Source organism: Equus caballus, chromosome X (genome assembly GCF_041296265.1).
Source record: "Equus caballus isolate H_3958 breed thoroughbred chromosome X, TB-T2T, whole genome shotgun sequence".
Lineage (NCBI taxonomy): Eukaryota > Metazoa > Chordata > Mammalia > Perissodactyla > Equidae > Equus > Equus caballus.
Genome location: NC_091715.1, coordinates 64,867,628 through 64,882,547, shown reverse-complemented (window position 1 = coordinate 64,882,547; position 14,920 = coordinate 64,867,628). Strand labels below are relative to the sequence as shown.

Here is a 14,920-nt window from a genome sequence, read left to right as displayed (position 1 = left end):
GGTGTGACAGCCTAAACTGTCTCCAGACATTGCAAAATATCCCCTAGGAGGCAAAATTGCCCCTGGTTGAGAGTCACTGCTATATTATAAAGAGGTGCAGAATAATGGATTTGTAATCTTGGATCTAATATTAACTAGCTATGTGATCCTTCTATGCCCTGGTTTTCTAATTTGTCAAATGAATATGACATTGCTACTCAGTTGAATGTATGCTTACTGAACATCCTTTTTGCCAGACACTATGCAATGCATTTGGGATACAAAAACATGAATCAGCCTTGGTTTTTGCCTTCAAGAAGTTAAGAGTCTGATGAGGAAGACAGACAAGTATGTCAAGAATTATAATGAAATGTGTTGAGTACTGCATTTGGGGCCTGTATATAAGGGCTTCACTGAGGAAGTGATGTTTGAACTGGAACTTAAATTATGAGTGGGGGTTTGACAAGTAAAGGAAAAGAGGAAGAAGATTTCAGGTGTATAACACAGAATGAGTAAAGGCATAGAGGTGTGTGAGGACTTAGTTTATTTGTAGAGTCTTCTTGGTTTGCCAAGAACAGTCCTGGCTTATACCCATTGTCCTGATGTAATTATTAATAGTGCTTCATTCACTCTTAAATATGTCTTGAATTTGGATTGTAAATTATATGGCCACCTATTTATTTGGTAACTGAAAGTAATTTAATGAGACAGGAGCATAGAGGTGAGGGTGGAAAAAGACAAAGTTGGAAAGGTAAATATGATCACATTATGAAGGGGTTTGTGGGCCAACCTAAGAAGTTTGGAGATAGTGAGAAATCTATGAGTGGTTTATAGTAAGAGAAACCACATTAATAGAGATATATATTTTAAAAACATTCCTCTAACAAAAGAGTGGAGAATGGACTAGAAAGGAGTGATCAGAGATGGGGGAAACCAGAGAGAATGCCACTGAAATAATTAATTGAAGAAATAATGAATTTTTGTTTATTTAGAAATATTTCATAAAACATTAAAAATATAAGTTAGCAATAGACTTCTGAACTAATTTAATTAAGTTCTAAAAGGAATAGAGAGGAGGAGACAGCCGAAGGAGAGACATGTCGGGGATAGAATGGGCTGAACCCAACCATCAATTAAATGAGGCAGGTTACAAGAAAGGAGGAGCAGAAGATTATAGATGTTTCCAGCTCATCCTATGTTACCATAGGATGTGTAGTGGTAGCATTCATAGGCAATATGGCAAGGAGAATGGTTTGGAGTAAGCCAGAACAAATATGGAAAGCAGTTGATGAGGGTTAGGATCTCCATATGTGCAGTGGGCAGATGGTACTACAGGGCTGGAGTTCAGGGGAAGGGTAGGGCTGGTTCTGGAGCACGACCATGAAGAGCAAGCTGTACATAGTTTCCATCTTAGGGGTGGACTGACCATGCTGCCAAAAAGTTTATTCCATCGGCTCACTTTTGCCTATCTTTGTAGGGGCTTTGGGAATATCCTGGGTGAAATACTACTGCCAGTATGAGAAAGAGACCAAAACGCTCACCATGACACCTATGGAGCAGAAGCCAGGCGCTAAGCAGGTTAGTTCTTTTGTGAGCCAGATTTTTTGAAATGCATCTGTAGCTGTATCTCAGGAAAGAGTATATGTTGACTTAGTATCAAAGAATCAAGTCCATCATTGTCGTGGGAATCTATGACTTCATATATTCTCCTTAGCCTAAGTTTGCATTGGGCCAGATACTACTCAGTTGAGTGAAAAATCTCTGTTAATTGTGTCAGGCCTTCTGAAGGTGCCTGTACTCTTTCAGACCATTTGTTGATTAATTACAAGTGCCTGCCACATTGTACAAAGAAAATTTGCAAAAATATGGATGAATTGGAAGAAGAGAGTATTACTTGCTTTTAAGAAGGCTCTACTACAGAATTCCTTCAAATTACAAGTGTTTAAACCATAAATCATTTTCCAAAATTCCTTTTTTAAAGGAGTATGTCTGTTGCCTAAATTTGGAATCACCTATACCTCACATTCTATGTAATGCTCAAATATCTTTAAGCAGTTAATGCCTCTTCTTCTGCCCTCCAAACCTTCCCCCACTTCCCAAAATGGCAAGATGAGTTTAACACACTGAGAAGATAGTTTACTCACCTGGAAGAACCTGATCTTATATATGATATGATGTTATATGATATGACATGATGTAACATGATATATGATATATGACCATGCAGCCAAAAACTTTATTCTGTCATCTTACTTTTGCCTATCTTTTTAGAGGCTTTGTGAATACACACACACACACACACACTCTCTCTCTCTATCTCCAAACAGTTTCTTAAGATAAAAACAGAGAGACTATTCATATTCTAAAAATTGTTCAATGTGTCCCTTAAACTGTCTCTGAGACAGGATCTTAAGGGATGATTTTTAAGGATTTACATTCTTTACAAATTGTTTACAAAGTGAAAAAAGGTTCACTTGTTAGCTTTGAAAGTTGTGGTGCGTGGAGATCCAATTTAGACAGGCAGGAATTTGGAGAAAAATTGGGCCAATTTCTCTCCATTGCTGGTGCTTTCTATGGAAGCTCTCTCTTGTGTGGCTTATTCATGAGAAATTAAAGAAGACTGAGATTTGCTGGCAGGCTGTTGACAAACTGCTTTTTTTCTGCCTTTAACCACAAGTTTTGCCACTCTGCTTTGAGTGTGGGTTAGAGATGGGAGGCACCTCTAAGGAAGCATATCAAACGGGGTTTCCAGAACCCTCACCCATGCTTCTGTGTGGGCCAGTCACTCACTCAGGACTCCAAAAGTCTCCGTAGTTTCCAGTCTGTCAATTGCCAAAGCACATTTCAGTGTGGTTCAAATACGTTCATTTTGTGCTGTAGCATAGAATTTGTTCCAGTTCTGTCAGAACTTAGTTAATGTATCTGACTGGCAAGTGCTTATAAGCAACACTGTCATTTAGTCTCTTCCTTTTGTTTTTCTACACATATTGCTTTCCAAATACTGGACTTTCAAGTTCCTTACTTAGACAGTAAGCTAATTTAGGCCCTATCTCTCTTGCTCAGAGGTACCTGATGCAAAGCTCAGGACAGAGGCAGCAGATACCACTTTCATATTCTCCTAGCAAATGAGAGCAAGCCCTCATTTTAGTTTTTCTTTCCCTCTTCCATTTTCTTTGAGTGGCTGCTTGCAAAACTTCAATAGTGTCAGCCTAAGCAGTTTTATATGGGATTCTTTATGGAATGGAAAGAGGAACTTGATTCTTCATTTAGAAGGAAGGGGATGTGGAAGTAGTTACTTGAATTTCCCTAAATTGGAGTTGGAAATGGTTTCTTGTCAGGTCTCTGACTCAGTTCCTATTACTAGTTTGTGTTTTAGAAAGACAAAGAATACAAATAAATGAGACTATAATAATAATAATAATAAGAGTTGTTATTAGGAAAGTTGGTTTAAAAATACCTAATATAAATATGTGGCACATAGGAGGTGATCAATAAATGTTACTTCTCTTTCCTATACCTCATTGTTTCTGTTGAGATAACTGGACAATGTGGGGCTGGGGAATTTTAATCTGAAGACACAGATTCAATGGCCTTGTTACGTGCCCAAAAGACTAAGGTGGGCCATACTATGCTGCACATGTAAAATAACAAATGCTGCCTTGGCTAATACACAAATTTGCTTATTCTCCCTACTTCTGCTGTATCTTTGGAGAGATTGCTTTTGTGATTCCTGTCATCCTTGAGTCTGGAGGTGGGAAACAGAAATGTTTGTCTCCCCTCCTCCATCTGCCACTTTAATGGAAGAAGGGTTGCAGAAAGCCACTTACCCATTGCAACTTCCCTACCCAGAGCTCTCATGCAAATTTTATTCTGTACATAATGCCATTTGGGCAGCCCATTTCTTGTACACTCTCCTTAGATGATGTGTAATGAGCTTCCTGTTTAATCTGCCATGCTTGGAAAAGAATGCTGGCCTACCCTAGGCGTTTTCTCCTGGCCTCAGCCATTGATTCTTGGAGCAGGGAGACACCATCTGCCATCTTGCTACAACTACCATTTCAAGGGACAAGGTTCTCAGTGAGGCTACACATTGCTCCTGCTTCTCTGACAGATGCCTTCCAAGTGACTCTGAGGACACTGCAGGAGGAAGAAGAAGCTTCTGTGCATTTTTTTTTTCAAATTGGCTATTAATATTTCTCTTATATCAGGGTCCCTTGGACTTAACCCTGAAGTACTGCGTGAGAAGGAAGACGGAGTCTATTGACAAGCGGTTCTGTTTTGATATAGAAACTAATGAAAGGTAAGCTGTGCTGGTGTGAATTGGTGGTGTCCCTATGTGCCTGGTGCTGAGCCCGGGCAGGTCTTTTATTTTCCTCTATCATCTCTTGTTGATGAAAATGGGCAAATATATTCATGGCATTGTTGTCTTGACTCTTCTGGCTGCCCTTTATAGGGATCCATGTTAGATCTGGCCCAGAGCTCTCTACGCAAGCTTCAGTCAGCTTTGCCTCACCTCCTCTAGGCAGAAAAGTCACTCCTAGGATTTAATTTGCTATCAGATATGCAAAAGGTCAGCATTTGGTGATGCTGCAAAAAAGGACAGGATGAGAGAACTCATTCTTTTTAAAAAAATTTCCTAACATAACATATAAGAACAAGTAAATTGGAACACATTTTTAAGGGAAGATAGATGAGATGGAGGGTGGTAATGGTACTGGGGAGCCTTTTTCCCCCACTTGGTGCAAATATGATACAGACTTTTCTACTTTGCAGATATTTATGTAGAGTAGAAATTGGTTATCAAATTTCTGATTTTAGCTAAGGCTTACAAACTTTGGACTTGGTTGTTTGTGAATTTGTAAGATTTCTTCATTAAAAATGGATGGTCCCAATCAAAGATGACTGTGATGGTAAACACTGTTATCTGTAACCAGGAGGCTGTCACTCATTTTTCTGACAGCTTCAGGCCCAGTAGGAAGGGGAAAATTATTGTTGGCTATGGCTTCTCTTTCATGAACCTTTAGTGTCTCTGGCTTTGCAGCAGCATGCTGCTTAAAACACATTAAAATTTTCTATCTCTAGTTCTATTATGATTCCCTTTTCAGCTTAAATTTGCAAGTTACTTGCAAATAATGTGTTCTTGGTCTAGAATCAGTTGCAGTTTGGCCCTAAAGTTAGGGGCTGGAACCAATTCATCTTTATATATCTTGTACCTAGTGCTATACATGGCTCCTGGTAGATGACAGTAAATTTGGTGTTCATTTTTAAATGTATTTTTTCCTACCTTAGAATGCTGAGGAATTTTGACACTAGAACCCAAGAATTAAAGTTTTGATGTGTCTATGACTTTAGTTACCACATATTGGGCACGTTAGAAAACATTCGCTTATTCTTGACTCTTCTGGCTCCCCCATTTTACAGGTGAGGGGAGACTGACACTTAAATATGTTTAACTGACTTACCCAAAGTCACATAGCAGCAAGGCTGAGCTCAAACTCTCGTCTGTAGGTGTCCTAGGCCCTTGTTCTTTGTAGTTTTGTTCCATTGTCTATTATAAGCAAAATAAATATGCTGTGAAATGGAGAGTCAAATATCATAATGAACAGGTGCTGAGCCAGACTTTTCTGAGGGATGTGACATCTGCTTTTCTGGCTAATCAATCTGATATAAGGAACAGAGTCAGGCTTCCCAGGAGGCATCAGGCACCTGTACTTGTGTTCTCTGCAGCACAGAACAAAGGGCTTTTTGAGTCCCTTTTTCTACTTCAGGAATAGAGGATAACTTTTTTATTAGTGTTCCTACCAGTATTTAAAGCCACAGGCTCATAGCCTGTCAGAGCTTGAAGGACAGTAACAACAACAACAACTGCTAACAATTTCTGAGTACTTCCGATGTGCCAGGCACCATTCTCAACCCTTTAAGTGTATAATTTCGTTTAGTCCTCACTACAGTCACGTGAGTTAGAGGGTATTATTATCCCAATTTCACAAAGGAAGATAAGAGGACAGAGAGAAGTAAAGCAACTTAGGTTACACAGCTAGGAAACGGTAGAGCCAGGATCCAAACCCAGGCATTCTAGTCTCCAAGCCCACACTCTTAACCACTGCACTCTACTTCAAATATGCTGTATATTTTGTTCAAGATAGGTGACTGAGACCTCAGGGATGGCAAAGCATTTGTCTGAGGTCGTAATAGAAGGTCCTGGACTAGAAGTCAGTACTCCTTCTACTTTGTAAATCTGTTCTTAACAGTATTGTTCTTTGAATTTGACTTTCTGTGGCACATAAGAATCTCTAAATGCTTTCTGGATAGTCATTTATTCTTTCAGCTTCTCTGTAAGGTCGAGAGAGAACACAAACCGGACTTCAATTTCCCAGATAGGGAAGCTGAGTTCCAGAACAGGTTTAATATCATATCTGTTCTGCAGTGTCTGCTTTTATATCTGTTGCCCATTGGCTTGCTTTCCTTCCTTCTGGCTTCGAGATTCAGCTGAGTAGCTGTCTTTACAAAGATATCTAGACTTTCTAGCCCCATAAGATATATCCAAAATGTTGGGTATTGCTTAGAGAAGGATAAACTTGAAAGAATCCAGTGCCCAAAGCCAAGTTCTGATTTTCAATTCATTCTGGCTTAAAGATCATGTGAGGGCTTTTCTTTTTAAGGAGCACTTTAATGAAGTAAGAGATGGAAAGGCAGGTAGAGCAGGGATCCCAGGATGTCAGAATTGGAAAGAACTTCCCAGCTCATCTGTTCCAACACCCTTATGGATAAAGAAACAGGCCCTAAGAGGCCCAGTGACTTTCCAGGGTCTCTGAACTCTGCTGTCATTGCTCTTATCATTTTGTGATTCTGAGAGAGGTCTCATCTTAACATAGAAGGAGTGAGAGGAATAAGCTTCTGATAATAGTGCAGCTAGGCAGAGAATGCAAGGAGACTTTATGCCTACAATAATGCAATCATTCCCAAATTTCCAGTTTGATTGTGAAGATCCAAAAAGACCATACAGATTATACTAACTTGGGGTAACTCTGGGTATAGGTAGCCTGTAAGTAAATAAAATAAAATTGGGTTTGAAGCCATTTGTCATGCAGAAGAGGCCTTATAGTGTAATGGTTAAGAAAAAACGTGACTGCTAGACCAGAATTCCTAAATTCGAATTCCTAAATTCAAATCCTATATTTAGTCACTGTGTGAACTTAGGTAATATCTCTGTACCTCAGTTTTCCCTTCCGTAAAAGAGGGATTACTATAGTACCTGCTTTATAGGCTTCCTGGGTAGATTAAATGAATTAATGCCTATAAACCACTTAGAACCTGGCACCTAGCGAACATTCAATAACTGTTACTTATTATTATTGGTTATAAGATTGCTTACATCAACTGAAAGGCCTCCTCCCTGTGGCTGAGCCAGGGTACATGTTGTTGAATTCTTTCCAACTGGAAATGCTCCTTAGACATCCTAGCTGATGAAAGTAGCAAAGCCATTTTCCTGATAAATGAATGTGCCCGTGCTGATTATGCTCACAACTACAGCCCAGACTAAATGGCTGGCTTCCAAGAGAGAGAGGCAGGAAGACCCTCACTTTGACTCAAGCACAATAGGGCCAATTTAAGAGTGTATTGTGGTAAAGTGTCTTGGCATCTAACTTCCTATTTCCTTGCCCAACCCTGGCATGAGGCCACCAAGATACCACCTCTTCCAGGGTTCCCCAAGTTACTGTTCTCTAAATGTCCCATTGTTTTTCTGACTAAAAAAGATTTTGAAAAATTGGAATTCGGGATGCCTGTGCCTGCTCGGTGTGACATCTCCTAGGGCTAAGAGGGACCCTAGATCAAACGAGTTCATTCTCTCAGGTGAGTTTCCTGCTTTCAACTTGTCATTTTTCCTTAGGCCTGGAACCATCACTCTGCAGGCCCTTTCAGAAGCTAACAGAAGGCTATGGATGGAGGCCATGGATGGGAAAGAACCTGTAAGTTTATCAGAGACACTGGGGAAATCTTAGCAACATGGTTCAGTGTATGAATGCCCTCTAGTGTTACGAGTACCAGTGGGTCTAGGACAATTAAATGGTAGTAGATCCTTCAGACTCAAAATTTTAGAGCTAGAAGGAGTTGTTGATTTGAGGTCTCTTGTTTAACAAGTAGGGCAACTTGATTTCTAGAGAGGATGAGAGATTTCTCAAGGATCACCCTCATAGAAGGCATCAAAGCTTGGCCTAGAATCCAGGTCTCTCAGCTTCTGGGCCCCAGTGTTAGATTATGCAGCTATGCCCAGAAGATCTTCGTAAGCAAGAAAATTAAGCCTTTTTTCAGTTTATAAAATTAGTTTGTATTCATATAGGAGAATGGAAAATAATTGTCATGGCTGTGAACAAGCATTTATTAAGATTTTATTCAAAATGGTTTTTCTGCCACGTCTTACAATTCCCAAGTCAACTTTTTCTCTTTAAGGGTACAGCTGTTGGAGATGGCATTGCCATCCTGTATCCCAAGATGTACCACACCATTTAGAACACTGTTACACAGGAGGACAAGCAATACCTTGAAAGGGTTAGTGATCATCATAGAAATACCAATGTGAACAGTCAGAAATCATTGAAAAGCGTTTTCTCTCTTCAGTATCTCCTGAGAATGTTTCTTCTAGTGGTATATGAAATAATATCAGCTTCCTAATGTTGGAAGGCCAAAAGCTTAGATTTGGATTTTGGTTCTGCCACTCAGTGGTTGTATGACCTTAAGAAAGTTATTTTATTTTCCTGAGACTCAGATTTCTTCTCTTCAGTAAAATGGCTTTAATAATCTCTGTTCTATCTACCTCACAGGCTTGCGTTGAAAAATCACATGGAAGATAGTCTGTCAACCATAATGTGCTATATTGGTTTTAGGTGCTTCTAACTGATCTGAAGGATGGGTGCAAAGATATAAGATTCAACAGCATTTGGAAACAGTCTAATCTCCTTGCTTTATTCAAAGCAGAAACTTGATAAGAGGGGAAATATATTCCAGGGTTTTCTTTCTGTGTGTCCTCAGTGCCCTGGAGACTAGAGGGAAGTGCACAGATTCCTCATTACATTTATAGCTACTGAGATGGTAGCAGGAGAAAAGTGGTGTTGTGAAGACTGCCATCCAGAAAGTAGGCCAGGACCTGTCTCCCCTTCCTCCCTTCCCAGAAGCCGGGAGCTTAACTATTTCATGCCTATGATGTTTCTCTAGGAGGATGCTTGGAGGCCCAGCAAAGCATTTTACTCTTGATTCCCTCTCCTGAACTTGCTCTCCCTTTAGGTTTTAAAGATTGAAGGATGCAGATGGCTTTTTGTGGAGAATGATGTTAGAACATGGGCCCACTGAATGTGGATCCTTACCAAATTGAGTATGGCAGACTTTTCACAAATATCTTATTTATAAAAGTGGCAGCAAGGGCTGGTCAGCACTGAAACCTCTGTCCCTGAAATTTCCATGGGCATACACACATATGCAAAAACATTTATTTTCAAAGGAGAGATTATTAAAGCAGACGGCATATAAAGGGCTTATTTTCTGCAGCCTCACACTGCTGATGTTGTTGCTACTTTACCAAACAGCCCAATCCACTAATCTTACACATTGTATTCATACCTTTGCTTAAAGTGTCAAAGAAGATCAGGGCTTGAAGAAACATCTATTCCAACCCTGGTCATTTTATGAATTGTGAGGTCTGAAAAACAAAAAGGATGTGCCTAAAATTTCATAATGAGGTAGAGGCAAAGCAAGGACTAGATTTCAAGCATCAAGGATCTCCTTTTTGGTCTCTCAAATAGCTATCACAGTGCATACTTAAAGATGACTCAGAGAAATCTTGGTCACTGCATGGATCTCTATCAGATGGACACTTCCCTTTCCACAGAGAAACACTCATTAATTAATCTTTGGGGTGAAAGGTTGGTATTGGGAACATTTAAATTTTACTATCAATGCCCATTACCCAGCTATCCATGAAAAAAGCACTTCCTTTCTCTCATGCTCTCTTGCTTCATCAGAAATATTCTCCAAGCTTTACATAAGTAAATGTCTAAGATGGGTAGACTACAACTTCAGCTACAATGTGAAAGCTGTATGAAATCCAAGATAATCTTCAGGGATTGTTAATCCAACTATTGTCTAGGGACCTGGGCAAACATGATTCTGTTCAGCCCACTTTTCCTTCTTATTAAATCCTTAGAATCGCTAATTGTTTTGATGGCCTATCTGGGGAAAGAGATTTAATATTATTCGCCGTACTTACCTATCGTGATTCGCAATAGCCACGGCTCTCTGTTTCTCTTCTTTTGTAGATCTACCACAGCCCCATAACAAAACAGGAAGAAAGTGAGTCAAATTTCTGATCTACTGATATTATACACTACCAGCTATCCTAATCACAGTAAATGCTATCAGCAATGATATGTACTATTGATGCAAGTGTGTTTATGGATGCCTCTGTTTGGAATGAAATTCAGATCTATTTTTTTAATGTGTCTGTTGATTAACTAAGGAAGTCACCTTATCTTAGCTTATGGTGGGGGTAGTAGTAATAATATAGAGAAACACATTATATCCTTTTGTTCTAGATACATAAGAGAAATCGTGTGCATTTCCAACCTAACATTTCATATTTGATGTTTCTCATGCCTAAAGCAGACATAGTGCAAAGGGCTAACTAAAAGCATTTTGTTATAAGAGTAAAATCTCTAAATCTCACCTGAATAAAAGAATCTTGCCATTTAAGGGTGATTGGAGATGAGTAACCAAACCCCTAATTCTCTCACTACAGTCTCTTAGTGTGATCATTGAATGTTCGATAGGTGAGGCTTGTAACAGCAGGATCTAACTCTGCTTTCCTTTGCTTGAAACAGTGGAGCTGAATGAAGTGGGGTTCAAGTTTGTTAGGAAGTGCATCAATGTCATTGAGAGCAAAGGTAAGATATGAACCATAGCCTCGGCAGTGTTCAAATCTGGTTAGTCTGAATTTATCCTGGGACAATTTCTCTAAAGTAACTTTGATGTCATCTATTGGTCAGGACCCATTTTAGGAATGAAGACTGTTTATAAACCTTGAGCACTAGACACAATTTGTACAATTTCAGCAAATTCCAAACCAGTGGTATCCAAGCATATTTAGATAATTTGTGGTTTCCTGCTTTTAAAGAGAAAGAGCTTCAAGTGGCTTATAAAGTATTCTGAAATACTACCTGGCACGTCTCAAGTAGTGTTATGATGGTTACATTCTAAATAAATAAGAGTTCAGTTTCCGCCATAATACATATTAGTTTAAAAGTTGATGAGGACAGCTAAACTCAGACAAATATGGAATCAGCATTTTTCCAACTTGACGATACTCTCTAGTTTCTCTCTGAGAACATTTAGAATGTGGGCAGGTGTAGTGTATGAGTCAAGCCTCTTTTTCTCTGAAATGTTACTTAAATCTTTCTGCGTGGACAAAATGGCCTTTTGCTTCACATCAGCCATATTCCAGCCCTCTTTTCCTTTATATCACTGCTCAAGGGCAACTTAAAGGTTGACATTTCTTCACTTTTCAATTAAACCCTGGCTCCTTTCCAAGATGGCGATACCATTCTCAGCCATCTGCTGCTACCCACCTAAGCATATTCTCCTATTTACTATAGAGTGTATTCTCTTCTGTTCAGGTTAGTGAGGGCTTGGTACAATCCAAATGAATGTATGGAGAGAATAATTTGGAGAGATGCTTCAGGACTGTTCCCCTTTTGCAAGGAAGGGCTGGAGAACTTAGAGAGAGAGTAGGGAGAACCGCTGCTGTTGGAACTGACTCTAGTGCAGAAGTACCTACTTCCTCTACCCTGAGGGAGATGAAGGCTCTCACTATATAAACAAAACTGACCTGATTTTCTTTCCCTAGGGATCAAGACAGAGGGATTGTACCGTACCGTGGGCAGCAATATTCAGGTTCAGAAGCTGCTGAATGCCTTTTTTGGTAACACTTTTGATTTTATAATTCTTATTTGGAGTTGCTTGTATATTAGGAAGAAATGTGACTGCAAGAGAAAGGAGACATTGCTAAAGAAGGTTATAGACTATTTTTTAAAAACTATTTTCAAAGGTAAAAGGTACACATATTTGCACATCCTGCATCAGAGACAATCTTGCCTTGAAGAAATGACTAGCATCTCTCCTTCCTCATATCTTAGTCATTCCTCAAACCCTTTGCAATCTGGCTTCTACCCGAACCTCTCCATTGGAACTACTCTGGCCAGGATTGGAAGGTATCTTCTTGTGAAATCCAGTGTTTACTCTCTAGCTTGCTTGATCTCCTTTTGATCACTCCCTCCTTTTTGAAAGTTTCTCTCTATGTGACTTCTATGACTCAACAGTCTCCTGATTCTTCTAACATCTTGTATTATTCCTTTCAAGTGACTCTTGTCAGGTCCTTTTTCTTCTTTCCATCTTTTAAATCTTGTCTGGGTACTTCTCAGCATTCTATCTTTGCCTCCCTTCACTTCTTTCTCTACATGTTCTCCTAATGATTGATTTTTCTCCTCGTCATGGGTCACATTTTTCTTTTTCTATGTAACTAGTAAGTTTTTATTGGATACTGGACATCACAACTTACTGAGTGTCTCGATTTTGTTGACTTCTTTTAAACGGTGTTAAATTTTGTTTTGTAGGCAATTATTTGTGGATCAGCTTGATCCATCAGAGGCTTCTTTTTAAGCGTGTTAGGACAGATATAAAGCATCTTTTACTGGCTAGTTTAGCCCTACCTCTAAGGTCTGACTTATTTTGTGTCTTCATTCTTACTGATTGAAACTTAAACATCTCCCAGCTTTATGTGAGTTCTTGAAATTGTTCAGCTTAAAGCTCCCTGATATTTCTTTGCCTAACCTTGTGGATTGTCATCCTAGGCACTCAAGGCTTAGTATTCAAGGACAGACTCAAGGGGACCTATAGGTAGAAGATTTTTTTAGTTCTTTCTCTACATGGCTCCCTCTTCTCTGGTACTCTGCCTTATAAATTCTAGCTGTCTCAGCCTCTCTGAACTTTGATCTTTATCTCTTCAACTGTGCAAGACTTCCATACTCAGCTTGAGTTCTCACTCCCTAGGCTACCATCCAGAAAGTGCTTTCAGGCAGCAAGCTGTGGTGATTGTAGGGCTTATCTTGTTTGTTTCTCCTTTTTCAGAGTCATAGTCCTGTGCTGTTCGTTGTTCAATGACTACAAACAGCTCTTTCATATATTTGTCCAGTGTTCTAATTGTTACAACAGGAGGTCAAGTCTTGTACTGGTTACTCTAACATGGCCAGGAGTGGAAGTCCCTCTATGTGGTTTTTACTAGCAGCTCTGTGCTGACAGCACCCAAAAATCTCTAGTCCAGACATCATCTCATGAATTCTAAACTGATATATCCCACTGCCCACTGGACCTGTGCTTCCCAAACATATTTAGGTCATGGTACACATTGGAATGATCATATCTGTATAGAACATTCTGATAAATGGACAAATCTGACCATTGCTGAGGCAATAAGCTCCAAAGGCTGAGGAAATCAATATTGGAATCATTGCACAAGCTCTCTGTATGTAGATGTTCCACAGGTACTTACATTTGACATGTCTAAAACTAAACTCATTGTTTTTTTCTTCCCGCAAACCTGCTTTCCTTCCTTTTGTGAATGGTAGTGAACTATCTAGTAAGCTCAGTTTTCATAAAGTGTCAGAGAACAAACTGAGTGTAGAAAGCTGAGGTTTGGATAAAGCACGTATTTTTGGTCTTTGCTGCCATGATGTATAGCTTACCTTCCACAACCCTGCAGGCCTGACAACCCAACCCTATTAGTATTTGAGGGTGCCACAGCATCTAGTAATAGTAGGTATGGAGTTTTTGCATTACAGATTACATCATTAGTATCTGCTTCAGTATATGTTTTAATTTATCACTTTACATTCTTGATTTAAAAAAATTTAAGTTTTCTGGGGCTGTCCCCATGGCCTAGTGGTTAAGTCTGTGCACTCTGCTTTGGTGCCCCAGGGTTCACCGGTTTGGATCCTGGGCGTGGACCTATACACTGCTCATCAAGCCATGCTGTGGTTGCATCCCACGTAGAAGAACCAGAATGACCTACAACTAGGATATACAACTATGTACTGGGGCTTTGGGGAGAAAAAAAAATGGAAGATTAGAAAGAAATGTTAGCTCAGGGCCAATCTTAAAAAAAACATATTAAGTTTTCTTATTCCTGGCCAATTTGCATCCCATTTTATAAGTTAAAGGACACTTTTTCATATATAAAATGGCTGACAGCATGGCCCAGGATGTTTGGTCTCTGAAAAATTATTGAACTCAGATCAACTGTTTAAAATTCCATTACTAATATCACTGCATTCTTCTGCCTAATGTATGATAACCTTAAAAAAATTGCCATGCCAGGCATTCTACTGATTCTCTTACAGGCTTGAATAGGACTGAAATGGTTCCTTCAAATCAGACATGGCAGTACAATTTGATTCACATATCACAGAAATTGACAGAGTTGGCATATTGTATCTATTCAACATCAGCCTCCAAATATCAGTATTCATAGGAATATCTGAAAAATAGGCCAGGAAGTTCTGGATATAAATATTTGTAAATATAATATGAAACAGTGTAAATTTGCTTACTTAGGTGTAAAACTGGTAACCCCTGATCCCTGCCCCAAATCTAAGAAATTCTAGATCTGGTGATGATCTTCATTTGTTTATTCATTCATTTAACAAATATTTGAGTATATACTAAGGGTCAGGCATTATACTCAGGGCTGTGAATTAAACAGTGAACACACCACTTGCATTTCCTACCTTTGTGGGGTTTACATTCTGTGGGGAAGACTGTCTTTCAGCTAGCTTACAATGTATATTTATGTGGAGAGACCTCCCTTCTAAGCTTCTTTCATGTTATATCTTCTTGGGAT

General features: G+C 39.3%; 1 protein-coding gene across 2 annotated transcripts in view; it reads left to right on the top strand.

Moving 5' to 3' along the window:
• OPHN1 (oligophrenin 1) overlaps positions 1-14,920 on the top strand; it is a 503,637-nt gene that overhangs the window by 306,004 nt on the left and 182,713 nt on the right. For both annotated transcript variants that reach the window (XM_005614235.4, XM_014728949.3), the window contains exons 10-15: positions 1,457-1,557; positions 4,188-4,279; positions 7,871-7,949; positions 10,290-10,323; positions 10,851-10,913; positions 11,873-11,947. In XM_005614235.4, coding sequence (XP_005614292.1) covers positions 1,457-1,557; positions 4,188-4,279; positions 7,871-7,949; positions 10,290-10,323; positions 10,851-10,913; positions 11,873-11,947 — 444 coding nt within the window. The remainder of the gene's footprint in view (positions 1-1,456; positions 1,558-4,187; positions 4,280-7,870; positions 7,950-10,289; positions 10,324-10,850; positions 10,914-11,872; positions 11,948-14,920) is intronic.